Below are 26,468 nucleotides of genomic sequence, written 5' to 3'. Positions count from 1 at the left end.
TATAATTGATTTTTTTTCTTATTTATACCCTTGGTGCGATCTATACGGATAGAGCGCACCAAGTTCGGCTAAACAACTCATGTTTACAGTAATATTGTACATGTGTTTTTTAATAGATAAATCTAATCTCTCACGCGGTCATTCCTCACTGTCTGCCAATATTTTTTATCAGTTTTTTGCAACCCAGCCACTGACATGTCATCACAACTATGCTGCTAATATCAAACTATTTTAGTGAATGATCACATGTCGTGGGTCCAGTTTCCTCGAAGCGCTCTGCAAAACCACGTGACGCAGCTCTCCGTGGTGTCAGAGTGGAAAAGAAACAGGTAAATTCAGTCTCTCGCTTATTGTGTGAGCGAGTCGGTTCGTTATATTTTCCCAATTTTGTTGTATCACGTTAGGATTCAGGAGCTGTATCCTGTCCTGAATCTGACTAGCAGGTCGACAACGAGACCACTTGTCGGTCGGTTGTGTAGCAGTGTCAAATATTGAGCCGGGTTTCTGGTCAGTATCGCCTGTTATTTATTTTCATTTTAGGGGCCTGCAGGCCTTCCTTTAGCCTCGTTTTTTGTATGTGGAGAGCCCAGCCATCAGATTATATACTGCGGCCAGAATGATGGTGAATATTTGGAGTTGAGCTGCAGCTTTTGGAGCCGCAACATGCTAACGTCGTTAGCGTTAACTGGCTAATGCTGCTAAGCTCAACTGAGGTGTGTTAGTTCGCTAACTTAGCATGGCTAACCAGCAGACAACTAGTGGCAACGTAGTGACATGGGCGTTTTTGGTTTTGTCGAACATGAAAGCTTCACTGCTTGGTTGTAGCTGATTAGCTAATTGTTGGCTATCAAGCCGAGCTAGTTAAAGCTAAGGAGTTCTGCGCTGTAAGGGTGTTTTGGGGCACTTGGTTAGCTCGTTAGCTAGCGGTAGTCAAGGCAAAGCGAGCCTCGTTGTCGCCATGAGGTGAAGCCGTGAGAAGCGGAAGCCCACCGAGACTTCAACGCTGGATGCTTTCCCCTCAATCATTAGCCAGCTGGCTAGCCTTTTGGCCATGTGGCTGGCTAGTAGACCTGAGTTTGCTCTCTGGGCCCTGGCTTTAGGCTTGTTTGTGGGCTAGTCCAAACAGGGTTTTACGTAACGTGTGCAAGATTAAGGAGTCGCTGTCGAATGCAAGGTTAACGGTTAACTGTCAAAAAGAGATGTTGGCTGTCTAATCAATTTTTTGTACACATCTCCTATAGGCTTTGTAATCAAAGTCTGGTGTTTCACTAAATAGCTTAAACAGCACTGTGCCTTTATATCCAGAAGACATTGCATAATGTTTTGAGGAGGTAAATAAGTTGGTCAATGTTGTGCACTTGTAAGCCCTGAGTGCTGCAGCACCAGGTGCACCGTGGCACTCCTGCTTCCCGGGTCAAACCCGCGGCCTGCCTGGTTTTGCCTGAGAAAATACCTAAAAAGGCTCTTTGTTTCCAGGCGTTTCTAGGAACAAAGCTGTTGGTGTCTTGTTGAAACCACTGCTAGTGTGTCCCCTCTTGGCTATAAGCTGTCAAGCCAGTTTGAGGAAGTAGTATTCAAATGTAGTGCCAGTACCAGACATGTACATGGCATAAGTAGGTCATTGTCACAGCTCTGTAACACCTCTCTCATCCTTCTCTCCTCAGGTCTTATTCCTTTGTAAATACTGTTATTTGTATATACTGTAAATGATGACGTCCATGGGCGGGAACAAAGCCCGGGGCAGCTGGGAGCAGACACAGGGCCAGACACAGAGCCAGACACAGCACAAGCAAAGGCCTCAGGTACCCTCACCTTCTGCACCTGTCACACTGCCCAGATGCATAATTTACTGTTCTGAGTTTAATAGAAGCTAAAAACAACATTCAGTGATACTTTTAGTGCTACAGGCAAGGTACATAGGGACACCATTTATAACCCAGTGTAGTAGATTTGAACTTGAAACTGAAAAATAGTTAATACAATTTTTTAACCCTTACTTTTATGATCAGGAGTAAACTTCAAAGTGTTGACATTCGGGAATACTAGCTTAGATCTTCACTACATTGAATAACTCAGCTTCTGATCTAAGTTGAAAAGCAGACATCACATGAATCTGATAGTGAAAATATGATGTTTGGGCAGGCTCTAACAGGACCCTGGATAGCTGTGACAGCTGGGCTTTCTGTCATATGAGACAAAGAAGCTGTAGGGAAAAAAGTGACCAACTAGCTGCTATAATGATAGGCTTCTTGTTGACAGATGGGCAGAATTTAATATCTTGCAGGACATTTAAATGTTTGGGTTTACAGGGGAACACAATCATGTTTCAAATGTGCATGAGTGCATCACCTCAATAGAAAATTTGGTGTTTTCTGGGAGAAAGTCACACTGTAACCTTTGTAGGAGCATCATTTTGTCCAATGATTATTTTTGCTCTAGATCCTCCTTTTATTACATTCTCTGTATGTTTCCTTCCTCTTTAAATAGGCTACTGCAGAGCAGATCCGACTTGCGCAGATGATTTCAGACCACAATGATGCAGACTTTGAAGAGAAGGTCAAACAGGTGAGATGTGAGATGTCCATCCTTTTGTCCTACTTAAACTTCCTGTGTTTTGCTCTGCTGATTTGTGTCTTGTCGTTTCCCTTTGTAGATTTGGTGTGTAACCAAGCGTGTTCAGCTTTTTATGTGGTTTACTAAGGCTGTAATGTTAATGGACTGTTCAACCTACATTAGTCCCAATTTCTTAACTGATCATCAAAACCTCCAACAAGAGTTCCTGCATCATACAGCTTGCTGTTATTGATCATACCTCACTGCAGTTTTGCTCAATCTATAAATCTAGCTTATCTCTTTAGTAATAGAGCTATATCCAAACCTGTGCTTGAGTCAGTAACCTCTCTTGTATCACTCATGGATGTTCAGATTTTTTAGTTCCCCTCTGCAGGATCTGGCACTAAGTCATCTGTCACATTAATGATTAAGTCTAAGTTAAAACAAGACCCCCAAAATGACATCAAAGGTCTGAAAGTTCTGCAAACAGGTCATCAGGACCTTTTGATAAGAAAGCGTATTCTCTGCATACCCAATTGTATTGCATGATGATTTCAAAAACATCAAATAGAGGGCACAGTGTCACAGTCTTTATGGTAAACTCACCTTGTATTCAAGCTGCTGAAGTGACCAAGATGTTGAATCCCTGCTGCTAGCAGGTGTGCTGTTACCCAACACCATGCTCTGATTAATTTATGCTTTCAAAACATTGTGAATAAGTCCACACAAGAAGGTTTTAATGAATGAACATGTCAACCAGAGGTCACCTCGGTGTCTCATCACGCCACTCTACTTTTTCCAGCTGATTGACATCACAGGCAAGGACCAGGATGAGTCCATGATCGCATTGCACGACTGCAACGGAGATGTCAACAGAGCCATTAACGTGTTGCTGGAGGGCAGCCCAGACACTGTGAGTATTGGCTTTGTGTGAGGGCGAAGAACTGCAGGGGGGCATATTGTGGAGAAATCAGTGCTGCATTGGGTTAGATAACTGTGATACTGGAGGAACGCTGGCCTCTGTCATGGTGTTTGAATGATTGTGGACATGGATGAGGCAAGGTTTAGATCACAGGTGCATAAAGAAGTTCACTGAATATGCGCTTTTAACTTCCTCTGTTGGTCACTTCTGTATGGCCAATGTATGTTTGTGGTGACCTGAAAATGTACGATGAATTTTTGACTCTAGAAACATTAGAGTTGGCTTACAGACTGACAGACTCAGCCTTTGTAGCCACAAAATTACTTGAAGAGTGTTACAAGTAAAGCATCAGAGGACGTTAAACCAAAAGATTGGAAATGAGTTTTATCACAACAATGATCAGACCCGATAAGCGGTTGCTAGCTACCTGCGTTGAAAACATAAGACTTTAGGAGATGGGATTTTTTTTAAGCACGAAGGAAATAACAATAAATTGTTATCTTCATCTCTTCCTCAGGACTCCTGGGAGATGGTCGGGAAGAAGAAAGGGGTGTCAGGCCAGAAGGACACGAGCCAGGCAGAGACTGGAGACGAAGGAAAAGAGAACAGGGAGAAAGGAGGAGAGAAAGATGTTGCACGTCGTCGAGGTGGAGCTCCACGTAAGGGCCGTGGAGCCAGCAGGGGACGAGAGTGTGAGTGTGAAGCGCTCCCTCACTGTGTTTGCTGTTTTATTCTTCAGGGTCTGCAAGTGGTGGTGTTTGTTCTACCAAGCAGTGATTTGTTTGCAGTGTTGTACACATTCTCCTCTGGCTTTAGCTTTGCCTTCTGCTTTCCCTGCAGGGCTTTGTGTGTAAGCTGCACAATGAGCGAGCTAGACCCAGACTTAGAGATGCAGGCTGCTTTGATTTTACAAAATGAATTACACATCGTCTTGATTAGAAGTTGGAGATTGGAAGTTCTCTGCTGTTTCGGAAGAAAAACAACAATCAGCCATTAGCAGTTTACAGTTATCAACAACTTTGCAACATATACGCTGCAACATACCACACAAGATTATTCCCCTAACTCCAGATTTTGAAGCATTCTGTCATCAAAATCAAAGACTCTGCTTGTGAGCCAAGCATACAGGGTTGCAGGATGTGAAGCTCATTAACCATCTATTAGCCGCAGTGTTTTTGTCAGATAAGGTCGCATTTCTGTTGCACTTTCAAAATAAAAGACCCTGGTACGAAATCAAAAGAAAACTCAATTCCAGGTACTGATCTGATTCAATATCAGTATTAATTTTATCATCCTTGTTCTCATGTGATAAGAAAGAGAGTTTGTTTGTCAACTTGAAGCTTTTCTAACTTGAGATGAATAAATAATGGAATGGATCTATCAATTGTCACACTCATACCTGAATGTGAGTATCAGATCGGTTGAATCCCTGAAGTAAAGTAGTGGTTGAATATTTAGAAGTTGTGGGAGTACAGTCACACATGAAAACAATTCAAAATGTTTTTTTTAACATGACAACCCTTTAATTGCGCACTCATTTAGGGGTTTGGTTCCATAGACATGAGATGTTACAGAGGCTGACCTGATCAAATACGACTTCAGGAGAAAAACAAGCATAGATGGCGAGCGATACCATTAGCCAGCTGTCTTTGTGTGTGTCTCAGTAACAAAAAAAAGAAAAAAACAGGAAAAGAATCTAGGTAAATGATGCCACAAGCTGTTTTTCTTTTCCAATATGCCACCATGCTCTGGTTACTTTTGTGTTTACATTTGGTGCCACGCTCATGAGCTGTAACATCCAGTCAATGACACTTCTTTCTGCTCCTATCACTGTTTATTGTGAGTATTCCACCAGGGGCAGGAACCATAAATACTAAACATTTTTTGATATTTACAATCACAGATTGGGAGGAAAAGTCATTAACACCAAATTTGGGAACTGTTTGGATAAATAATCAGTTATGAGAGCCTTGAATCAGGTCAAATGAGGCAAATCAGGCCATAAATCTGACTTCAAATTGTCTCATGCGTGGCCAGCTCTGTTGACCTTATTTGTCTCGAGCTGTTTGAATTACTCATGCTGTCAGACGGTACCACATTTTCCTCTCACTTTCTCTTTGAAGTACAATATGTTTTGTCTCTGACTCTCCAACCTCTGCTCCCATTTTGAAGTTCGAGGTCAGGAGAACGGTTTGGATGGAGGGAAGGCCGGAGTAGCTGGAAGAGGTGCGGAGCGAGGCCGGAGGGGAAGAGGCAGAGGAAGAGGGACGGTTGGTAAGTGGTCATAAAATCTACTTCAGTTTATCGAATCAGAACACAGGAGAGGAGGGACACTTTGGTTCGTCGATTCCTCTCAGTTCAAAAGTTGTCGCATTAAGAAACTGAACCAGTCTCTTCTTGTCTCCATAGGAGTGTCGGGACGGCGAGGAGGCAGATTTTCAGCACAGGGCATGGGGTAAGGGAACACCTGCGCCGCCTAAAAACCACAGTCCCTTTTGTTCCACTTTTACCTGTTGCCATGGTCACCAGAGAGCAGGACCCTAGCCTATTGTTTAGCTTTAATCCAAAGGAGAGAGGACATATGTGAGCCAATGGGATGCAACAGTGTGGGACGAATATCCCTCTTCAGAGAGTCTCTAAACACTTTATTTAGAGTAAAATTTGGATAAATCCTCCAAGAAGGGACCAGATTGGTTTAGTTAACACGACTCTCTGCTCTCTGGCCCTGAGCTGCAGCTTAATCCTGTTGCATTTGGCTTGTTCTGTGTGTCAGTGTGTGCAGTAAATAATACTGGTGTTGCGCTCGATGAGTTGGCATCTTGACTGGTAGATGTCCTGAAAGAAGAAATACGTGTTACTCATTATTAATTGATGCACTGTTTCGTAGTAGAGCTTCCTTCTCCAAAGATGAGCAATCTGGTTTGATGTTACTCTGTTATCGATCTTTAAATCCTCAGCTGAAGTTTCAAATGTGACCTGATGAGGCCTTCTGGAGCACATTTCAGTGCTGAGTGGTTTCCTCCTTAGAGAGGCTTGAATGTTGTTTCCTCTTCTACTTGGAAAATAATTCCACACGTCACAAATCTGTGTTTGAAAACATCTCAGAAGAAGAAAGCATGGCCTAAAAGGGATTCGAAAGAGTTGAGGTGTTATATAAAGAGTTTTGCTGAAGTTATGGCCACTGATCCTCCTAAGCTGCTTCCTTTGGCTGTGGGTTTAATAGACGACTCCACAAGAACGCTTGACCCGCTTAACCGTTCTGTAGACATGAGATCTCACAGAAGCTCATGTGATCATACATGACTTCAGATAATAAGTAAACATAAGGGGTTAGCGACCTTATCACCCGGCCATTCTGCGCCTTTGTTTTGTCGAGCAGCAACGAAAAAACAAGGAAAAGACTCCGGGAACAGAAGCTGGTCTTCTTTTTTGATTTTCCACTTGGCTTGTGGTATAATTTGGTTTATGTCCATGTTCATAATCTGTAACATCCAGTTAGTAACTCTTCTCAATCAGCCGTTTAACCAGGAATTATTAATATTAAACACACCGGATGTCTGCGATTACAGATCGAGGAAAGCTTCAGACGTGTTGACACCACAGGGGTAGATCAGACCCTAGTGGTAGAGTGGAAAGTCTCTCAATCAGAAGCTCTGGGGTTTGACCTCAGGTCATGCTTTCCTCATGCTGGAGTATTCTTGGGCAAGACCCTCCACCCTGAACCTCCGCATGATGCTTTGCCATCAGTGTGTGAATGAGATGAGTTAGTATTGATGGTGCTTACATGGCAGTGTGAACATGGTGTGAATGTGACATGTAGTGTAAGGCACTGTCAGTGGTCTGAAGACTCAAACAATTCTTCAGATTATTCCTTTGAACCAATTATATGCAAGAGTGTGACTTTGGTATAAAATGTGTCGCATATAAATACGCATCAACCAGTCAAATGAGCTTGAAGACTTTTTTTATATCCAGTATTAAAAGATAAACCTTACATTACTGAAACAGGGAAATTTTAAAACCATAATGGCGATAACAAATTTATGAAGAAAAAATTGCTAAGCATGCAACATTTCTTATTGGAGTACTCAATTTATGCCAGCATAATTTATTGATTACTCAATTACTAAAATTATCCATCACTGACTGTAGCACTTCACTTAAGAGAATGTAATATGTTGACAGTCCATCTTCCACTTTCCATTTATCTCTGGCTAGAGATGGGTACCTTTCATATTCGAAACGATATGGTACCAATGCCCAGTACCTGGCAGTTGGTACCTTTACTCAACGGTACCAATTCTTGGTACATTTTTGTGGTTATTTGGTAAAAAATATCAACTTGTTTAGTAATAAAATACATATATTTTTTCAATTTTACATACTTATTCTTCAGTTTATAGCCTGGCAATGCTATGTTCATGTCCAGCATGGAAAATCACCTACTCTTCCACTCACGGTCACAAGGATGTATTTAGGTATCTAAACATTGTACCTTTGGATTTTACAAGAATCTGTACCCAGTACTTTTGACAGAATTTGCTCCATACCAATCAAAGTACCTAATTTGGAACCCATCCCTATCTATCCCAAATATTTTCCAGCAGTTTTAGCATTACATTTTTTTTAGCATTTTTATTTAAATTAGTCCCCCCACGCAGACAATAATCAAGTCATTCAGGCTCTCCCTCTTCTATATATGTGGCAAGAATTGTCTCCTCACATGATCTGAAAGACACGTTATTTATTTGTCAACTCTATGAGGTGTAATGTCTAATGTGGAATATAAATGGTCTTAGGGCGTATTCAGACCTGGACTGTTTGGTCCACTTTAAACGGACCAGGGTTTGTTTCCCACGCTGGTGCGGACTTTTCATGCAGGTGTGAATAGACACAAACGAACCCTGGTGTGGACCAAACAATCGAACCGAGACCCACTTTTTGAGGTGGTCTCGGTCCGCTTCTAAACGAACTCTGGTGCGGTTCGTGGTTCTCCGGTGCAGGTCTGAATACAAACCAAGGTCCATCCGAACTAACTACAGGATATATGCACCTTTTGGGCCTATAAAGCCACCGTAACCTAACCGTCTTTGGTTCATACCTGATCCTCCGTCTTCTGTTTAGCCACGCTGTTGCTAGCATGTTGTGGGTCAGGACACAGAGCTTAGCGTCTCCTTGCTGCGTGCATTCGTCTTCGCTGTTCCAAAATTTGAAACTGTGTTGTTAAGCTTTTTTTGAAAGAGCTGCTCTTGAAACTGAAAATGATTTTTCAGCTCTAATAAGAGCACAAACACATGTTTACCTCCATTTCCGGGCCTGTATTCTGTGTGCCGCCTTTGTCAGTGCTGTCCAATGAGAGCACTGATCATCACACACGTGGATGTGTTTACAGATTATTGTCCACTTGCGAAAAGTACAATCTGAATACGAACCGCACCAAACGAAAAAAATAAAGTCCGCTTTTGGTCCAGACCAAACAAGTGGACCAAAGGACTTTTCTGGTCTGAATACAGCCCTAAACTGGTGTCTCATCCGTTTTATGAAGATGGTTGTTGCTGATAATATTCTGAAATCTCAGTGAAAGTTTTTATATCATTAACTCAGACTGAACTCAAAAGAATTGTGTAGCAGCGTAGATGGCCTGTTGACAGAGAAGAACTGTAGGAGGCTGGGCAGGATATGATGCTGCGTGTATTAAGAGTGTAAGGGTGTGTGTGTGTGTGTGGATGACGGAACTGAAGGGATGTGAAAGCAAAGGGAAGCTGTGGCATCATTCAGAGGGACACTCTGGGTTTATGTTTCCCTAATAAAGTGAAGATGTCCTGTAGTTTCTAAAGCGTGGACACAGATGTGACTTGCATATCTACAATGTGATCTGTTTCACACTGGTCCTGGTAATCTTGTTTTGGGTGGGCCGAACACTGTGGTTTTCCTTTTAGATAGCATGCAGTGCTAGCTGATTTGTTTTCCTCTCGACTAACCCCTGACTTCACACTACAACCGCTCTGATTGCTTTTGCTTCTCGCTGCTAGCAGACACTTCAGCTGCTTGGCTGTAGTGCCATCCTTAACACACACCTGCTTAAAAGTAACACACATGAGCTTAAAGGAAGCTTCCTTAGAGCACATAAGATGTCTTTAGTGAGAAGGTTTTACGTCTCATGCTCCGACATTGAAGATGATGCAAAGACACCTCGTACTGTTCACTCTGCATGCACACATTCACCACAAAACTTAAAATTTAATCTGATTCAAACGAAGTGAGCTCAGAGGGAAAATAAGCCCCAGACTCTGCTGGTGATGAATAATCCGATCAAAGAGAATTGTTTTAGACTTGGAGGAGTTGATGGAGTATTGATTAAAACTTCAGTATTCACAAATGTTTGAGTTTAAGCCAGAGAAAGCAGATTTATTTTTATGTTTTATTTCCAGAGAGAAAGCCGCTAATTGATAGAGAAAACATCTTTGTGCCAAGAATATTGAAGACATATTGACTCACTTATTCTAATTTAGAGCAGCGAGTAGGAGAGAAGAGGAAGTACTCTGTAATTAGTCCGACGCTGGCTCGATGATGTTATCAGATAAGCTGACTTAATCGAAGATGGAAGTTGAATGAAACCAGCATGACTCATGGCACTGCATTATTATTAATACACTGTAATGAGACCAGATTTTGACTGCATTCACAATGGATTTACATCGTTTTGGTATTCTACGTTTTATATTTCTGTTCCTGAGTAGGGAAGGAGATCGATACCTAATTTATTAAGAACCCTGATCTGAATATTGTGGGCCCTACTATCTAACATATCTTGAGTTGAGTCATGCCATTATGTTCTTATAGATCTCCTCAGATTTGCCTATTTATCTGTTAATTTATTTGTATTAATTGTTTTTTATCTCACCTCTGTTTAAAAGTCGTGCGGTGCTCTTAACTCTGTTGGTGGAGCAGGCAGCCTGTAGAGAAGCTGCAGTCCTGGTCTGACTCCCGGCTCTGACCTTTTCATGCATGTCTGCTCGGCTTTTTTACCCCATGTCTTACAAAAACATCTGTAATCTGCTGATCTTGAATTGATGTCTTCAGATTGTGACACATGCAGCATCAGCATTTGGGCACGGTATTATAGTAGTTTTGACCCTGTTATCCATTATCATGAAGTGAGTTTTGTTCTTTTGTAACGGTGTCGTGTGGCTCATTGACTCTGCTGCCTCGTGGGATACTCTGTGTGTGTTTTTGTTTTTGTTTCTGTCAAGTTTTGACTCAGCAGAAAATATGAGTTTAGAGGCATTTATCTGAAAAGCAGTGACTGAGATTTCCCCTAAATGGAAACATCCACCTCCTGCCTTTACTCTTGCGTTCTGCTAATGTAGGCGACATGTTTGGTTTCTGTGACTGTGATGTTTCTGATGGGTTGAGTTTCTTGAACTGTATGTTTACCCACATGGCTAAAAGCTCACTGGCTTGCGTTGCATTAGAGTGACTGACAGGCGCAGAGTGTTTGTTTCAGCGCTGTCACAGGCAGATTGAAAGCATTTTGCTTCCGCTCTTGCTCCTGATGTGGTTTGGAAACAAATCTTAATGTCATATTAAAACTGTTTTTTAATTGTTGCCATTATTTTTCCTCTGAAGCCAGATTGATAAGGGGCCCAGGTTTGATAATGCAGGAGTTGAGAGGTGAGTGCATCGCCTCTGGTGTGTCTTATCAGTACGTTTGAATGATGTTTAAAAAGATGTGTTGCATTCGTCTGACTTCAGCTGGACTTAAAGAATACATGTTAACATGTTAGTCCAACTAAGATATCACTGAGTCAACTTCCTCAGTCTGACTGAATTAGCCTGAAGAAAATATGGTTGCATGTTTTCAGCTAAGCGGGTCACAGATTTGCCCCAGAAGTCAAACCACAAAAATGCATAAAAGGAGGCTTGTGTTGTCTGGTGTTGAAGCTCGTAGTCCTGTCAAGAACAAAGCTGTTACTGTAGCTCATCTTAGCCATGCATTTTTAGTGTCATACATCAGGATGATATAATAGCCCTGTCATATCTGAATGCATTACTTCTCCATCTGTTATTAGAACAGGAAACAGATGCTAGCTTCCTGAAATCTGATGTAAAATCTGTCCACACATGCCTTCAGATTGGTTTGACACAAACTGAAAGTTGCTCGGCTTGGCTTGACTCAGAAAGAAAGTGTTGTACCTCGTCAGCTTTTATTTTCTCTGCATACACGGACGTGTCTGGTTAGAAAAGAGGAGCAGCACCAGGAAAAAGTCGTGGAGGGAAAACACAAACAAACTTCATATTTGCATGTCTTGACTATACAAACTTCAGTCTTGTGTCATTTCTTCTGTCTGGCCTCCTCCCACACGCTGTTCACAACACTCATAAGTGTCTTCTACGGAAAAGCATAATGATGTCAACAGAAGTGCTGATAGTTTGGAATACTCACTAAAATTTAACTGATTTAAAGCTTTGATCTGTAGAGGGTGTGTGAAAAAGGAAAACCTTGTTTTGTTTTTGTTGTTGTGGATATTAAAACTTCATTCTTATCTCTTCCCCAGAACTTTCAACCCTGCTGATTATGCAGAGCCAGCCCAGACAGAAGAGAACTACGGAGGGGGCAGCACCTGGAACAACACAGGAAGTGTGGAGATGGAGGAGGGAGCGAGTAAGTTAATTTATTCACACAGGTCGTCTTCCAGTAAAAAGAACTTAATCTTATCTAGGAGGCATCTGTTTAGTGTCCAAACAACTTCCAAATCGTGTTAAGCATCCCGTGCTAAGGATGGAGGACACTTCAGTTATGTGTAGACTCAAAGCATGCACACGTTTTACAAATAACTCAACCCCAGATAGTTTGTTTTCCTTTCTGTTGTCTGTGTCCTGGTGCATCATCCCTTTCATTTAATTCAACTTTGATCTCCTCACCTTAAACCTCTCTGTCTCCAGGGTTGGAGTACTCCGCAGCAGCAGAGGGAACAAATTACCCACCTAAGTTTGACTCTGCTCCAGGTAAACCTGTCTTTACTTTCCTCCTCTTGTTTGTTTTTTGCTTTACACATTTAATTCTGCTTAAAGCTTCTTCTTCCCACCTCTGTCGATTTTAACCATTCTCTCTTGACTCGTAGGTGCCTGGAGGACTTCAGGAGAGGAGTGGGGCACTGAGGACTGGAATGAGGATGTGAGTGTTGTCTGGACTCTTTCAGCTCTAAATTTAACAATATGAAAGCATGTCTAAAGAAAATCCCAGTTTTAGCACAGCTTGACTAAAGATAGACCGAATCTCTTTTCAAATCTTCATCTCAGACTCTAACTTTTTCCTCTTGTTTCCTCTGCAGCTTTCAGAAACCAAGATATTCACAGCTTCCAGCGTTGCGTCCATGCCTATGCCTCAAGAGAATGTTACCATTACCAAAGGACAAAGGTGGGGCACACATTCATTAGCCTGACTCATGCAGGGTTTCCTTTTTATTAGAGCAGGCTGTGCTTTGGAATAGCTTAAAATGTCAGTGTTTTCCTTGGGTTGGTAAAAGACTTTGTCAAAAAGTTGGGAGGGGAGCATTGGATGCTGGTGTCAAGGAAACTTGCAGTGTTAGCAGAGACTAAATGGAACCTTTGTTTTCTGAATTAGACCTCAAACTTTTCAATTGGGATGGTGAGCTACTTTTTCTTTTCTTGGATTTTATTGCTGTGGCTTCCAAGGTTCACTTTCACACTTAGACCTCCGCCAAGCATATTGTGATTGTCACGCAACACTTTAATCCTACTTTAATGTTATACTCCCTTTCATCAGACTGTCTCCTACAATTTGGTGTTTGTTGCAGGTTTGTACGATAATTTGTTACCCAAAAGTGTTGAAAATTATGATGACCCAGTACATATTTCATATTCCTGATCTTAGTATCCAGAATATTGCTAGGATCTGGATCTTTTACATCTGTCAGAAATCATGGTGACCTTGTCTTGTATTGTTTTGCAAAGCAATTCGACCATTTATCGTGGAGTTATATACACATATAACTATAACATACACAGCCCTATCTCACAATGATAAAGAATCCTTTAAAAAAAAAGTCCTGGATCCAGACAGTGATTCAAATCACCTCCAAAATTTGATCAATTCTTCCTTATCCCACTTTGAACATTTCCTCAAAATTTCATCAAGATCCTTTAGTTACTTTTTGAGTCATGTTGTTCAGACAAACAGACAAACTCTACCAAAAACATAACCTCCTTGGCGGAGGTAATAATGCATGGCGCTATTTTGGAAAATATCTTTGGGTTTTATTTTTTCCTGATGTTTCAAAGAAAAAAACAGATCATTGAGTAAAATGATCTGCAGATTTATAGAAAACTAAATATGTGGTTTTAGATCTGTTGAAAACAAAGGTGCAGCCCTGACAGATTTGATCTTGTCTATGGTGATCCTCGATAAACTCATATTTCCATCTTTGTTTAGGATTGACCTTGCGGTGCTCCTGGGGAAGACTCCCCCATCCTCCTCCTCAGAGACAGAAAATCCCCCAATGGAGGCCACCCAGCCCCCATCCCTGGCCCAATCACTGGTTTTCAGCAACTCCAAGCAAGGGGTGCCACTCTCCCAGACCTCCCCCAGCACCCCGTACACCCAGCACAGCATGGTGAGACTGACACAGAATAACAAAACAAGCATTTTTCTGCTTTGTGATGCTAGAAATCAACCACCTCCTCATTACACAGGAGATGGAAACTGATGTCATTGCGTGTAACAATCTACCACCTCTGCAGGTCAGCATGCTGAGCAAGGGTTTCGGGGATGTAGGGGATCCTAAAGGAGCAAGCACAGGAACCACCGGCTCCCAGTTCCTGGAGCAGTACAAAACAGCCCAGGCACTGGCCCAGCTGGCAGCCCAGCACTCTCAAACCGGACCTCCCAACACAGCGCCTTCATCGTGGGACACCAGTCCCGCCTCACTGGGACAATACGGTGAGATGCTGCAACGCTGTAACAACTCTTCACACTCAAACACATGACTTCTTCTCAGGGCATGACGTTTCAAACCTCTCACAGGACTTGCATATGATCCCTTTCTCTCCCAGATATGAAGAGTCAGCCAGAGTCTTCAGTTCATTCGCCCTTTACAAAGCGGCAGCCCTACCAGGCCGCCACCTCATCTTCGTCCATGTTGGATGTTTTCCTGCAGGACAAAGGCCTGCCTCCTTCCTCCGCTGTCTCCTCGTCTTCTTCCTTACCCCAACAAACAACATCCTCGCCACATGCGGTGCCTCCGCCTGCTTCCGCTCTCCCCAAAATGGCAGTTCCCTCTCTAGGTCAACAAGTGTCCCCTAGTTCTTCAGACGCCCAGAGCCCTCTTCCTCTGCAGCAACACAAACTAAAACAGCAGAAGAAAAGGACTTCTATTACAACGAAGGTAACGCTCATTTTAAACTAATCCACACAGAATGTTGATCCTGTCAGACCGTCTCTGGATGTAATGTCATGACTCAGGGCTCCTTCTTGAAGCCTGACAGACTCAAACTGTCCTGGCCAAGTCTATAAATGCCCTCTAATCCCTCTCAGATTCCGGCAATGGCGGTGGAGATGCCTGGCTCGACGGACATCTCAGGCCTCAATCTGCAGTTTGGAGCGCTGCAGTTTGGGTCCGAGCCAGTTCTACAAGAGTATGAGTCCGCCCCCACATCCACAACCCCGGCCAACCAGGTTCAGAACAGCCTCTACACGAGTCCCAGCAGGTTAGAAAACGTACAGTGCTACTGTGCAGAGATGTTCCTGCATTTAAACAGCTGTACTCTTAAGAAAGCATTTCTCAAACAAAGGGTTTTTAGGTAGACTGAAGAAAATATCTGCGGTTGTTTCTCAGAGAAGACAGACAAGTAAATGGACTTTGTACTATTAGACTAGATTTGCATTGAAACATGTGACATTGCAAAAATGAAACTAGTTTTTTTACTTTTAGAGAAGTTTCAGTAGAATACTGTGTAGTAATATTTAATCTTAGCACAAAAAAAAACTTGTGTCATGGCATTTAATATTACACCATTGGAAAGCATGTTTATTTCTTTTTACATGGTTCCACATTTGTAAGGAACATGTATTTGTGGGATGTGCAGCAAAAAAAAAAGAAAAAATTTTCTGCCAGACATTTTGGAAACAACTTAGTCCATGCTACATATTTAGTCGTTTCTTGGCCCTCATCTATAAGGGGATCTTGATACCTAAGTGGGTTTATCATCCTGATAATACACTACAAATTTATGTTTACAAATTTCAAGTCATGTTAAAAAGTTTCATTCCTGAGTAGTCGACCTTGTCTGACTGATGTCCTCACGCTCTGCAGCGAGTCGGCTGCTGCTCTTTCCAACTCCAGCCAGATGGATCTGTACGATCAGAGAGCGGCTCAGACACGGCGCTACCCTCCCTCCGTCTCCTCCTCCCCTCAGAAGGATATGCAGCCAAAGGTGAGCATTGGCCACCATCTTTGTCTTGATCTTATCTTAAGGTTGCGCTTTGAGGAGTTTCTGACTAGTGATGTCCTGTTGAATCTGTTTTATTAAACTCAGATATTTGATTCATATGGAGAGCTGATATTCTTCATGAACTTTTCTGTTTCTGTGGTGACTGTTTAGAGAGCCAAACACCCTTCAACTTCTTCTTATTAATGACCTGTTTCCATAGAAACCTGTGAGCTCACCCTCATTGTTGGTTTTACAGAATGGCTACAGTTCAATACAAGCAACACAAGCCGTGGAAGGTAAGTGTCTCCTCATAAAGTCGTTACTGTGTTATATTGATATGAGTTATTGTCCAGGATGTTGGCAGCACAGATTATCATCTCATAGTTTATTAATGAAGTCTCTGTCTCTCTCTGCAGCTGCAGCAGGCTCTGCAGTCAAAGCGGCCTCTGATTCGGTCACGCAGGCGTCCGTCTCCAGCATGGGCACTTTGACTGACAGCAGCTCAGGCCCCGCCTCCCTGCTGACAGCATCCAACCAGACATCCCTTAGCGCTCTTGGGCACAGTGAAGACCTGCCTCCCAGCACCCTCCCCCCTCCTCAGCACAACAAGTGAGCCAAATGAACTCTCGTAACAAAGAAATGAGCTAAAATCTGGGGGAACTAGTCTCAGAAAATGTTGGGTGATATGGTGATATGTGCGACATAAACTGAAGTTTGTCCTAATTTTTACAGCTCTCACCCATCACAACAGAACAGCCTAGCTCCATCTTCAGTCCGAACATCCAACTCAAGCTTATTGGTGAGCTCTTCATGTTGTTTCCTGTTAATGTGATAATTTATCTCAAGAACCTGCTTGTTTTTTTCTACACGAACACCATTGAAAGATTTGATGCCATACTTCTCGTACTCTGGCGTCTCTTCCCCATTTTTTTCGGAGCACTACCAAAGCTGCTTTTCCAGACAGTCACATTAGATGTCGATTCACTCTAATGGTAATTTAATCCGATCAATCCTAACCGCATCTTTTATCTCCTTCCGCCCATCTCCACAGCATCCCAGTGTAGACAGCGACTCCAGCCTGCACTCTTCCTCCTTCCCCTCCTCTGTCTCAGCTGTGCAGTCTTCATCAGTCCCCTCCTCCTCTTCCTCTGCGGCTGCCGCAGCGCAGGTGTCACTAGGAGGGCCTCAGGCCCCCTCAGTGGGCTCTGCCACAGTCTCGGCCCCCTCAGGCCTCGGCCCAGTCAGCAGTCTGGCCATGGGACTCAACGTAGGCGCTCCAGCTGCTGCAGCCGCCACGATTTCAGTCTCCACAACGGCCTCAGCAATTCCTTCTTCAGCTTCTTCCTCATCGGCACGAGGCTCCGCAGCATCCTCAGGTGAGACACAAGCGGCAGTGAAACTGAAAATTTACTCTGCATTACCGATCAGTTGATTGTAGGCCTTGAAATTTGGTGTCAGGGATTAACTATTTTAAATTCAAATAGACAGTTCTCCCTCACTTTTTATGCACAGATTTGTGGGTCAGTTGTTTTAGGGGGTTTGTGTAGTGGTTTTGGTGACATCACCAACAACAGTTAAGTCACATTTCTCGGTTTTAAGGATCACGTTGCTCCTGATAGTTGCATGTTTTTCACAATGAAATACCCTAGTTTTGTTGTTGAAACACTATTTTGTAGCAGATATGCCAGGAGTTTCAGCAGATTTGACTAAAAACATCTGAAACGGTAAAATAAATTGAATACAGACAAGAAGAAGTGGAAACAAGAACTCACAGATGCAGTTAGAGATACTGTGAATTTTTGAATATCACGTCCTGAAACCTTAAGCAGGAAAAGCAAAACAAAACCATAATAAGAATTTTAGATCATATGGAAATCCCTGAAATGAATGCATTTTTCACTCTTTGGTTTTGTGTATGTGTTTACAGGGAAAGCACCTCCAAACCTGCCACCAGGAGTGCCCCCTCTACTGCCCAATCCTTACATCATGGCCCCAGGACTACTGCACCCCTACCCTGTATGTTCTCGCCACAGTTAACAGTTTCTGTGTAATCTGGTTAATCTTTTAAAACTTGTGTGATAACAGTGTGTTCTTTCTTCGTCTCAGCCCCAGATGTACGGCTATGATGACCTACAGATGCTGCAAACAAGAATACCGCTGGTGAGATGACTTGTGTGATAAGTGCTGCCGTGAAAACTCTGTTTCCTCAAGGCCTGTTTTTTTTTTTTTTTTACGCTTTTATTAAATGTTTGTCCTTTTTTCAGGATTATTACAGCATCCCTTTTGCAACTCCCACCACAGCACTGACTGGCAGAGAGGGCAGTTTGACAAGCAACCCCTACTCTGGTGAGTGTTGAAATTGGAGTTAACGCAGTCTGAGTGGCATTTTGCACAATCAATATGAGCTTCCTGTAAGAAACATTTGGTGTGGACTGGTTTGATATTACAGTTGGTAAGAAGATTATCTGTTAACATGCCTGCTTATATCAATTTCTGTATTGTGACAACCTCAGTTTAAATTCTTCCCCTATCAAAAGATGAACATTTCACTTTTTGTGATTGCAAGTTAAGAATGTTTGAAATTTTGTCACATTCCACCTCTGTGTCCTGCCCCCTCTGCAGGAGACTTGTCGAAGTTCGGTCGAGGTGATGCCTCGTCCCCAGCTCCAGCCACCACGTTAGCTCAGACACAACAGAACCAGACGCAGACGCATCACACCACACAGCAGCCCTTCCTTAACCCTGCATTACCGCCCGGCTACAGCTACACGAGCCTCCCATACTACACTGGCATGCCGGGCCTACCCAATACCTTCCAGTATGGACCTGCTGTGTTTCCGGTGAGGACATTGAAATCTGTATGAGTGAGATGTCTAAGGAGCTGGGCCTGCCAGCTGAGCATTTCTGATTGGTGGAGCAGCCACAGTGTTTTTATTTCACCTTCCATCCACAGTTATATTACCTACAGCTTGGATTTACTTGAGTTTAATGACTCCTAAACATTTACCTTCTTTGAGCCTGATAGTGTGAATGTGTCCCTGTCAGCTCCTGGTGTTACAACACCTGTTGAAACATGGGGGTCCTCAGGAACCCATCCTAGTTTTGATTTTGATACTTGTGTGAACTCTCTCTTTGATTCGTTTTTTTTTTAAAATATTTATTTTTTTTATGCTAACCTAATCCAGGGTTAGGGTTAACCTAACCCTAACCCTAACCTCAATGTTTACCCATACAATGCTAACTGCAGCTAACAATTTACCCTCACTGCGAACTAATAACTGAAGCTAACAGTTTGATGTCATTGTTTACCCTTATGATTTTAACTGAATCAAACAATTTAGCCTCATTATTTACTGATAATACTACCTGAGGCTAACATTCTAGCTTTTATTAGCAATATGATGCTCACAGAAGCTAACAGTTTAGCCTCATTGTTTACCAATATGATACTAACTGATTCAACTTAAAGCTAACGTTTTAGCCTTTCTGGCTACCTATGTGACGGTCACAGAAGTCAGTGTTTTTAGCCTCATTGTCTACCAAGTTCCTGGACTTTTCTACTATTTAACAAAAACTGGTTTAGTAAGGACCAGGATTTAGCCAGTTTTGCTGTTTCTCTAAGAAAAAAATGTGCAACAAAAACAATCAATAGCAAAATCCATTTTGACAGACTGCACACTCACACAGCTCACTGTTGTCTTATTAACATCCAGGTGGCTCCTACCTCGTCAAAACAGCACGGAGTGAATGTCGGCGTGAATGCATCAGCCACACCCTTCCAGCAGGCGAGTGGCTATGGTTCCCATGGATACAGCACTGGTGAGGCACTAAACTACATCAAAATGGCATGTTAAGGAAAGGGTCGCACAGATCCTGCCCTGCATACTGAAACACCAATAACTCTACGCTGATTCTTCCATTGATTCCTCCTCGGTGTGGAGAGCGTGTTTTCCTCGAGCTCTGCAACATCCGTCAAACATTTTGATGTGCTCTGTTCTCACGTGAACTGCTGACCTCAGTGTAAACCATGAGCTTAAGCATGAGTGATGATGAGGTTTAGTGTCTGAATATTAGATTCATCTGCATCTTGTGCCCATTTTTCTTTGCCTGGAAACAAAAGGGGCATGAATAAATAATGCAGATGTTTTTATAAAACATCACAACAGTTTATTGAATGGCTTCTCATGTTGAAATAAACGGGACTGCCGTTTAACCAGAGGAAAAAGAGAGGAGGGGTTTGCACAGCGGCACCTGGTTCTGAGTGTTTAGAAGAGAGGATTAGATTCTGGGTCTCCTGCTGTCTTCCATAGCTTGCTTTGTTCATTTCAGAAAGTGAGTTTACCTTCCACCACATCACATCTACCTTTAACACCAACAAACAGCACCCATCATCCTGCCAAGTTTTGTAACGGGTCTCCCCTCATAGCCCATTTACCCTCAGTAGTGTCATATTTCTGCGTGGCTTTCTGGTATCTACTCACTTTATCACGTTGACTTTCTTAACAGGGATTTCTGACAAGGATGTTTTTTTATTTTCATACTTTAATTCATCACTCAATATCCACCCATGTGCAACACCTATTTGCTCTAAGCTGCACCATCTGCTGCTTTCTGCCATCACCCGAATCAAGCTCACTCTCCAACTCCCTCCCCTCCCACACACACACCCTGCCTGCCCCCTCACTCCCCCACCACCTCCCCTTCAGACCTGGCTCGGATAGAACTTGCAAATGATGTTGGCGATGATCCTGACCTGCTCGTTGCACCGGATTGGCAGGCTTCACCGCTCAGGACAATACATTTGGTGTCAAAGTTCAGATGTTGGCTTCAGTCTCTGGTGGACTTGACACAATCTGTATCGTCAGAATGCGGTGAAACCTGTCCATTCAGTGCGCGGCTTCAAACCAAACGCTGTGTATTATTTGCAAAGGCTATCCAAGGCAGGTCTGCTTCCCCTGCCTGGTGTGTCTAACGCTGTGGGCTGCGGCTGTGTGTCTGACTGTTGCAGGCTATGAGGATGTGGGCCAGGCTTCAGGGAGTGGGGATTTCTGTAAGGGCGGATACGGCACTGCCGTGGCCGCCGCCGCTTCTGCACAAAACAAGCCAGCCAGCTCTGTCACCGGGCCTGGAGTCGGTGAGTGCCGCCACATGCCAGATTAAAAAGAAAAAGGATAATTGAAAAGAGAAAAACCCTGTCCCTCCCGTCTTCCTCCTTGTGTCACCAATCATCATTCTCCCCCTCTTTGCTCTCGTTCCTTCGCCTCATCCCTGATGAGCTGAACCGTCACAATACATACGCTTTGAGACAGCCCCATGCAGCCTGCCTCTCTTACCAGCCTCGTCTGCCATTCTTTGTGTTACCTGTTCTCCAGGGAAACTCATCATCACTCCAATCTGGTTTGGATAGTCTCAACAAAATGCAGCGTAATTATCTTGTTTAGTGTCCAAAACGTGGCAGGTCACGAGCAATGTGGCCCCCATGAAGTGATGAGTTTCTCTGGTTTCTCTCTTTGTAGCTTGCTCTTCATTCATGTTGTCACGCTGGTGTGTCGTTCTCCAGAGTCTCAGGTTCACAGCCTGGTGGGTGAAGTGGGTAACAAAATATATCACTATCATATGCTCAAACAATGCTGTGCCATAAAGAGTGGGGTTGGGTTAATCCAATCGACTGATCTTTCAGACATGCAGCTTGTTGCTTAAGAGTGATGACAGTTTGATGTTTGTGTCCTGTCTGATTCATGTCCCAAAACGGTTTTATAAAGTCTGCAGAAGTTTCAGTAGAAAGGGCTGTTGTTGCATTTTTAGAACTCTTTCTGCACAGAATGAGTCTGAGATGAGGGTGAATCTTTTAAAATTGATATCAGAATGCAAAAGGATCTTATAATCTTATCACCAGGTCCTAGTTTTACTGTTATTTGAAAATACACAGAGATTTCACTCTGGTGTATTACATGCAGTGAAGGAAGAAAGGTGTTTGCAAATAGCAGGTCTCCAGTTGTCTAAAATAACAAGATCAATATTCAGATTTTCTAAGAAACAAGAGCTTTTTCAGGTGTCTCCTCATGAGAAGAAATAAACTGGGAGAGCATTCACGGAACCAAGCTGATTTGTATCATTCAATATGACTTAGTACACTGTGTTGTTTTGTCTTAGTTAAGTATTTGTTGAAAGAAGGTCAGAACAAAGGGTCCAGAAATCTTAACACCCATAAGTTTAAGTTTGTCAACAACAGACCTGTTGCTTTCATGGCAGTTTTGATCTAGAACAAATTTTTAGCTGCACTTGTGTTCAGATTTCTCTTTAAAGACATCACATTTTGAATCAGAATCACCTTTATTCACTAAGTATCACAAGAATACAAGGAATTTGACTCGGGTCAAATTAAAATGAAAATGAGAAATTAAAATGGTGCACTGAAAAGGATGTCAAGAACTGTGCAATTTGCAAAAGAGAAAATGAAACATGATTGTGCAAATAGAAACTGACAGATTTTGTCAGATTAATCATCAGCAGACGCACGCTGTTTTTTTCTGCATGCACCAAAGCCTGCTGAAACTTCATTGGTCAGTACCAATGACTTTACCACTTTGACTTCAAAAGAAAGGTAAACAGAACCAGGATAGTTTCCAAACTTAAATACAGAATCTGCATCTATGTAGAATCTGTGAATAGAAACTGATTTTCTCTGTGCATAATCTTAGTGGTGTGATGATCCTCTATGTTGACTTAAAAAGATGGATTTTTGCCTTTTGAGTTGAACAAAAAAAACCACAACTAAGTTAACAGTTTGTTTTTTTGTGTCGTGCACAAACTACAGGATGGTTTCTTCATGTGATCATTAAACTTTTGGGACTTAAAGACAGTAAACAGGGTTACTGGTGCTTGTTTTGCACCACTCTGTTGACCTATGGGGGTCATTGTGTGTCAGATCAACCACCACAGGTATAACCACAGGTACATTCAGATATTGAGCCACTGTGGCTAACTGGGGCTGCCACACCATCTTCTTCCCCTCTCCTCCTCTTCATTTCATCCTTCTTCATCTTCTCACTCTCTCTTTAAGCTGTCCTCTCTGAGAGGAAATCATCTATGGACTTTATCTGACATAGATGTTAGTGTGTGACATTTTCAGGGTTCTAATTTAAGTTTTGATTCTGATTCTTTCATACACGTAATCAAAGTAATAAGTGAATAATGCTGGTTGTTACCTTTCTTGAAACACGTCGCTGGGCATGATTTTTTTTAGTCTCCTTGACACGCTTTGTTTTCCCTGGTTTTGGACTAACTTCTCATCTCTTCTGTCTCTGCAGGAGTTTCTGTGACATCGAGCAACACAGGGGTACCAGATATTTCAGGGTCTGTTTACACAAAGACACAGGTAATTTTACAGGTTGTAAAAGGATGACTTGAAGATATTGAGAAATTCCCGCAGGAAGTGCTGAGATGTGTTCCTCCATTCTGAAAGATGACAGGTCTGCTCTTTGTTTGTCTGACTTCTTCCAACAGTCGTTTGAGAAGCAGGGTTTCCATGCTGGCACACCAGCAGCTTCGTTCAGCCTGCCCTCAGCTCTGGGGAGTGGGGGACCCATCAACCCCCCTGCTGCAGCTGGCTATGCCCCGGCCCCTTTCATGCACATCCTCGCACCACATCAACAGCCCCACTCTCAGATCCTGCACCACCACCTGCAGCAGGACGGACAGGTAATGTTTGCGTTGTGCTTTTTACATCTGTCTCTTTCCATCAGTGAAGATTGCTTTGGGCAGGGAAGATGAGGCAATTTTTTTATGGGCGCGACCCATATACACAGCTCAGCTCAAACAGGCTTTACAATAATGTAAGACTAAACTGAGAAAACTTTTTGCTCCCAGGAAGATGCCCCCAAAAAATCCTGTATTGCAATGTTACCTTTATTCAGGGCTTTACGGTAGTTCAACCTCCTGTTATAAAGTGAAATATTGCCTGTATGGTACCCACTTTCAATCTTTTTTTTTAAGGGGCCGTACACAACAACAGTTTCAGGGTGAAATGCAAAAGTTTTGTTGCATTTCAGCCTTGCATTTACAAGGGAATGGCGTTTTAGCCGACCTAAAACAAAGTTTTGAAAACGGCCTTCAGAGCGTAGTTTTTCTGAAACACTGCCCCCACCATTGCCGTGTAATAAGGCGGCGTTTTTAGAGGAAAATCCAACTCTTCTTCGGTGGACATCTCCCAAAAGCGGCTTCTGGACAAGACAGTTATGGTGCCCAACTACAGGCCTGGCATGCTTACTACATCGCTTTCAGTCCCTCAGCGTTTCCATGTAAACGCACCTTTTTTCAATGCGCTTAAGTGTTTTTGAGTGAAACGTTGTGTAAACAGGGCCTAAGTATTAACGGTCAGAATATACCATACTACACGGCCTTTACACAGCTTTGTTTTACTGCTTTCAACCATCTGAGGAATCAATCAGAATCACTCTTTCTGCTGAAACTCTGTTGTTTCAATGGTTACTTGTCTTAAACAGCTAAAATATGTCAAGTAGTTTAGCGCATTTCTTCCAGGTGAAGCTTCAAGGTTCACTCTGAACCAATGGAGAGCTGATTCAGTCTAAGAAATAAAAAGACTTGAGAGTTTTGACAACTTCCATTGTGATACACACAAACCAAACCACACACTGTTTTCATGTGGCAGCTCATCGATTCATAACTCCTGCCATCACACAAAAAGAGCTCCAACAGATGAGTCATCGTGTGCATATTTGTAGCTTTACAGTGTCACTGAGCGACCTCACACCAGAGTAAACACATGGCGTGAATTACCCACTCACATGCTCTCTGTCCTCTCCCTCACAGAGCGGCACTGGACAGCGCAGCCAGAACGCCTCCATCCAGCAGAAGTCTCAGATCAACAAGTCAGCATACAACAGCTACAACTGGGGGGCCAACTAACATCAGCTGTCTGGGCCCCACCCACCCGCATACACCACTGACAGAAGCAAAGAAGGGGGCTCATCACTCCTCCTGCAAATATAAACTCCCTCCTCCTCCTGCAGAGATCCCCTCCTCCCGAGTCTCTTGGTCCAGCACTCCTGCAGCTCTGACTGTGGTCAGGGAGGTGCTGTGCTGAGAGAACCAGCACTGTAATGATGCATGGATGGGGGGAGGGACAGAGGAGAGGAGAGACAGGAGCTTAATGGTTATAGAAAACACCGTCAAGAGGTGACATATTGAGTGTTGGGAATTTGTATCGTGTTAACAACCCCGCCCCACCCTCTTTTTTTCTTTCACTTGTATGTAACATAGAACTGTTTTCTAAAAGAATGAACGTTTCTTGTATGGTCTCCTTTTTTATTTTTATTTTTTTGTCTTTTGCCCCATTTTTCTTGCTTGATGGGGAGGAATGAAGTTCAATCTGAAGGTGGGGGGACAGGCTGGTTTTGTATTTCTCACCCTCAGCTCCCCATTCCTTAATTTTGGAGAAAACTTCCCTCTCACGTGAGAAACCCAAACAATAATTTGCATAATTGCAGTTTTGTTTTCTTTTATTCTTTTTTTTTGTCTTTTTAAGTTTGAAGAAACAATTCTCTAAATCGGTAGAGTTGTGAAGTTTATTTTTTACCAAATATAGATATATATAAAGACATATAAGCAAGCTCACTGGCTTGGACTGTGAGGAAAGTGTGTTTGTCATGTGACTGCGTGCATGTTTGTATACACGGGGGCCGCGGGTTGTGTACTGTGCTTTGTTTTCTTCCTAGCACAGGGTTTTTCATTATCCGACATATGTACAGTAACTGTTCTCATGACTTATAAATATGTCGCATAAAGGTCCCACCTATTCTGCAAGAGATGTTGAGAATGATTTCCAAGGCCAATACACACCCAGTCTGCCTTCCAGTGTGTTTTTTCTTTCTTTCTGAGTCCCCCCCACCTGCTCCCCGCTCCACCACCTGTCCCCCATTGTAAGGAAACCTGCAACATTGAATACTGATGGACAGAATTGTACTTTGGGTTTTTTTTGTCAGTGATTTATTTTTCTTTTTGTACTGTGCGTTTTAAAAAAATTTAAATGGATAAACTTGTCTTGTACATATATGAAAAAACACAAGTACTGTAGTCCCTGTTTGTTCGATGGCTTTCTCCTTTTCCTTCTCAAATCCTTGCAGACTTGTTAGCTTTTTGTTTCATATATTTTTTTTATTTTGTAAAAATATATAAATATTAAGTAAATAAACAAGAAAAAGACATTTTTCATCATTTTGGATGTGAATGTCTTTTAAGAAATTATTTGTTTCTCATGTGGCTTGTACAGCAACATCCTGTCCAGATGTCTCACACTTATCCCAACTGTTTGTGTTTGTCAGGTGTTAGCTTGAAACGCTAATGTACTGATACTTGATATCAGTAGCTACTCTGCCAAGTGAAGCACACAGACTTTATTTCTACATTTTCACTTGACTGAAAGGCACTTTAACTAGTTTTTAGTTGAAAGTTGGCTGCCTAATGGACTGCACTTAGTATCTTTTTATTTTCCAAAGTTTTTTTGTTTAACATAAATCTT

At 42.6% G+C, this 26,468-nt stretch overlaps 1 protein-coding gene across 5 annotated transcripts; it reads left to right on the top strand.

The window, feature by feature from the left end:
- The first annotated feature begins 232 nt into the window (after nucleotides 1-232).
- On the top strand, nucleotides 233-26,194 carry ubap2l (ubiquitin associated protein 2-like). 5 transcript variants are annotated; one of them, XM_074687680.1, is made up of 29 exons: nucleotides 233-329; nucleotides 1,665-1,802; nucleotides 2,488-2,565; nucleotides 3,356-3,466; nucleotides 3,993-4,167; nucleotides 5,648-5,749; nucleotides 5,885-5,930; nucleotides 12,034-12,140; nucleotides 12,422-12,484; nucleotides 12,601-12,653; nucleotides 12,811-12,896; nucleotides 13,932-14,112; nucleotides 14,240-14,438; nucleotides 14,552-14,883; nucleotides 15,033-15,205; nucleotides 15,811-15,931; nucleotides 16,185-16,224; nucleotides 16,345-16,537; nucleotides 16,661-16,727; nucleotides 16,980-17,304; nucleotides 17,856-17,944; nucleotides 18,035-18,088; nucleotides 18,193-18,274; nucleotides 18,551-18,768; nucleotides 19,642-19,747; nucleotides 20,937-21,062; nucleotides 23,239-23,306; nucleotides 23,435-23,629; nucleotides 24,761-26,194. In XM_074687680.1, the coding sequence occupies exons 2-29, from the start codon at nucleotides 1,707-1,709 to the stop codon at nucleotides 24,854-24,856; spliced, it is 3,582 nt and encodes a 1,193-aa protein (XP_074543781.1). In that variant the 5' UTR covers nucleotides 233-329; nucleotides 1,665-1,706; the 3' UTR covers nucleotides 24,857-26,194. The 5 variants fall into 5 exon arrangements, with proteins under 5 accessions (XP_074543781.1, XP_074543779.1, XP_074543783.1 ...); XM_074687678.1 differs by having other exon boundaries at nucleotides 16,149-16,224; XM_074687679.1 differs by lacking the exon at nucleotides 233-329 and adding an exon at nucleotides 351-507 and having other exon boundaries at nucleotides 16,149-16,224.
- Nucleotides 26,195-26,468: the final 274 nt, after the last annotated feature.

The sequence above is a fragment of the Halichoeres trimaculatus genome, unplaced genomic scaffold (genome assembly GCF_033239565.1).
Source record: "Halichoeres trimaculatus isolate MK-OKI-2021-1 unplaced genomic scaffold, fHalTri1.1 fHalTri1_scaffold_14, whole genome shotgun sequence".
Taxonomy (NCBI): Eukaryota; Metazoa; Chordata; class Actinopteri; order Labriformes; family Labridae; genus Halichoeres; species Halichoeres trimaculatus.
Note: the sequence above shows the minus strand (reverse complement) of the source record. Positions and strands in the feature narration are given on the sequence as shown.

What these genes read in the sequence shown, in the direction of transcription:
- ubap2l (XM_074687678.1), top strand. Translation starts at nt 1,707, where the DNA reads ATGATGACGTCCATGGGCGGGAACAAAGCCCGGGGCAGCTGGGAGCAG. An exon ending in AGCACAAGCAAAGGCCTCAG is followed by an intron (nt 1,803 to 2,487) that starts GTACCCTCACCT and finishes CTCTTTAAATAG; the next exon opens with GCTACTGCAGAGCAGATCCG. An exon ending in TGTCACCGGGCCTGGAGTCG is followed by an intron (nt 21,063 to 23,238) that starts GTGAGTGCCGCC and finishes CTGTCTCTGCAG; the next exon opens with GAGTTTCTGTGACATCGAGC.